This window comes from Propithecus coquereli, unplaced genomic scaffold (assembly GCF_000956105.1).
Source record: "Propithecus coquereli isolate 6110/MARCELLA unplaced genomic scaffold, Pcoq_1.0 Scaffold158, whole genome shotgun sequence".
NCBI classification, from domain to species: Eukaryota; Metazoa; Chordata; class Mammalia; order Primates; family Indriidae; genus Propithecus; species Propithecus coquereli.
This window is the reverse complement of record NW_012140302.1, coordinates 4,731,600-4,734,388: the sequence shown is the minus strand read 5'-3', so window position 1 is coordinate 4,734,388 and position 2,789 is coordinate 4,731,600. Positions and strand designations below refer to the sequence as shown.

General features: G+C 36.9%; 1 protein-coding gene across 1 annotated transcript in view; it reads right to left on the bottom strand.

Moving 5' to 3' along the window:
- KIF6 (kinesin family member 6) overlaps positions 1–2,789 on the bottom strand; it is a 480,713-nt gene that overhangs the window by 469,384 nt on the left and 8,540 nt on the right. The window contains exon 2 of the mRNA XM_012640809.1: positions 2,123–2,243. Within this exon, the coding sequence (XP_012496263.1) occupies positions 2,123–2,243 (121 nt within the window). The remainder of the gene's footprint in view (positions 1–2,122; positions 2,244–2,789) is intronic.

Genomic DNA, 2,789 nt, shown 5'->3' with positions numbered 1-2,789 from the left:
AGGTGTTGAAGTACAATGGCCAACTTGAGAGATAAAATGGAAGCAGCAAGAACAACAGTAAAGAGCATAAACCAATGAAAAGCAAGAAAGGAAAAAAATATTATGGCAAGTATAATAAATGGAAAAAATAAAATAAGAAAAGAGGAATAACTCCAAATATTGGTATGGTAATCATAACAAATATAAATGGTTTAAAGTAACCAATTAAAGATAAGTGACTCTGGGTTTGGCTACAAAGGTAAATGCAGCTATGTTTTATTTACCAGGCCCACACTTAAAACGAAAATGTCACAAGGCATCTGAACTAAGAGACAGAGAAAGATAAACCAGACAAAGGGTAACAGAAGAAAAAATAGCAAAACTAGTTTGAGGGGGAAAAAAACACAGATACAAGGAGAAAAGTAATAAAAAGCACAAAGAGGAATATTTCCTATTGATAAAAGATAGGACCCACTAGGACCAGCTTGAGCTGCTTGGATAAACATGCTCTTGCCTGTCACTTTTGAAATCTTGTCTCATTGAGTTGCCTGTGTTTGTCAAGTCAGTGAACAAAGCAAAGCCCCTGCCTTCATGGAGCTTTTGTCCTTGTGGATGAAGACAGACACAAAAACTTACGAACTATACAGCATGTCAGATGGTAATAGGTGCTAAAAGAAATAAAGCAAGATAGCGAAGGGTCAAATATGCAATTCTGAATAGCGCAGTAAAGAAAGGCTTCGTGGAGAAAGCGGCATATGAGCAAAGACTTCAAGTTGCTGAAGAAGCACCTATGCAGATTTCTGAGGGAAGAGAATTCCAGGCAGAGGGAACAGCAAGAGCAAATGATCACTGTGTACAATGAAATCTAAGTAAATTCACTGAGAAGGAATGGCCAGTAAGGTAAGTGGAAAACCAGGAGAGGGTGCCAAGTGAAGAAAGTGGCTGGAGGAGGACGGAGTAATTAACTGTGTCAAATAGTGGATATACCAAATAACATGAGGGCTGACAAATGACCATTATTAAATTTACCAAATAGAAGTCATAGCTGATTTTGACAAAAACAATTTTAATGGAGCAGTGGAGACCAAAACCTGATAAGAACAGGGTTTAAGAGAGGCACGAAGTAGTGAATAAAGACAACCGTTTCACATAAATTTTCTATAAAGAAAAGCTGAGGAAAGGGGCAGTAGCTGGAGGAGAAAGTAGGATCAAGATGAGAGAAAGAGACTCAGTAATGGCAAGAAAACCCAGGCATTTATGAAATAGAAACTAAGGTTCCCTCTCCAAATGGTTTCATGAAGTTTCAAAATAAAACACATGAGATCGGCTATCTGAAAAATGGTGTACCGAGATGATCACTGAGAGGAAGGATGGTTTAGAAATGTTTAACATCCAATCAAGGGGACCTGAATTTAATCAAAGAGGTGTTACTGGATTATAATTAAAATAGTTTAGGCCTACTTGATTGTAATTCACCTAATGAAAGAAGACTGTATTAAAAGAGAAAGGTTTGGCTTAAGTAGGATTCATAAAACACCAGTTTGAGAGACAAAATATGACACTGTGTTTCCAGAAATGTCCATTAAAAAGGGTATACTGATTAGTGGACTTGAAAATTAGGTTCGTTTAGACTATATCTTAGGATTATTAGGTCATAAAATCGTCCAAATGATTTCAACATCAGAAAGCAACCTTGTTAGTAGTAGTTTCCCCTACAGATTCCCTACAAGAGGACAGTGTGCTTATCAAAGGGCTTGAGTGGCTAGTCCCTAGGAGACTTTGCCAATACATATTAATAAATTGGCATTCTTATTTGTTCGGTATTCTCATGTGAGTTTAGTTCTAACAGCAGCTTGGAACTATGTGGATATACTGAAGCAAAGAGACCTAGAAACCAAGGGTCAAGCTTTGAAATGTGACTGAGGTAGAGAAGGACCGACCATCATTAGGTGTCCCAGGTGCCACTCACACCTTACCCTTTCTCCATCTAACCACGCTTGAAGTACTGTGCTGCTGTCGTCATTACATGACCCGCAGCCTCAGTATATAATTGATACACTAAAGTACATTACCACAATTATCTGAGAATTGAAGACAAGATGAAAAACCACTAACCCACTGCACAAAATATGGGAAATCCTACCTTTCAGCAACTGGTTTGGCAATGTTTTCAAAAATGGTCTCTTGGTTTGCCTCCTGATCAAAAATCCTTTGAAATCTGCAATGTGAAAATGGTAAATATTTAAAGGTTGAGCCTTCAAACACTATTGGATTAATAAATCTTGTTTTTCTAAAAGCTTTGTCAATTACCCCATATTTACATCACTGGGCTTACCTAACTTAACACAATGTTTTCTCTGTAGTCCCAACTACACTGTGCTGTTGTACTCCTGTATACAAATGGTGGGTAAACAGTATTGCTTTGAAAAGATCTGCACAATAAATCCCTCTGAAAAACTGCAGCAGCTTTGAACAAAATAATAAACTGTGTGTTTTTTAGCTCTCAAGAGGGACAGTGTCTGCAATTGGCATGAAATTCAAATCTAGATAACTTCATGAAATGGAAATCCAAGAACAGGATGTAAACAGCCAAAGAACTTCTGATGTCTGACCTGTGAGAAAAGAATACAACTGTGAATTGTACAACTATTGAACTTAGTTTTTATATTTTGAACTCAAGTTTATTTTTCTACTAATTAGGTAGTACACCCTAGTATCAATCATTTAATTCTCTGGATGGTTTTGTTTCATTTTCTTAACCATGAGTCAAAAGTCATAAAGCATCCAAGAAAACAAAGAAGACCAGTAAA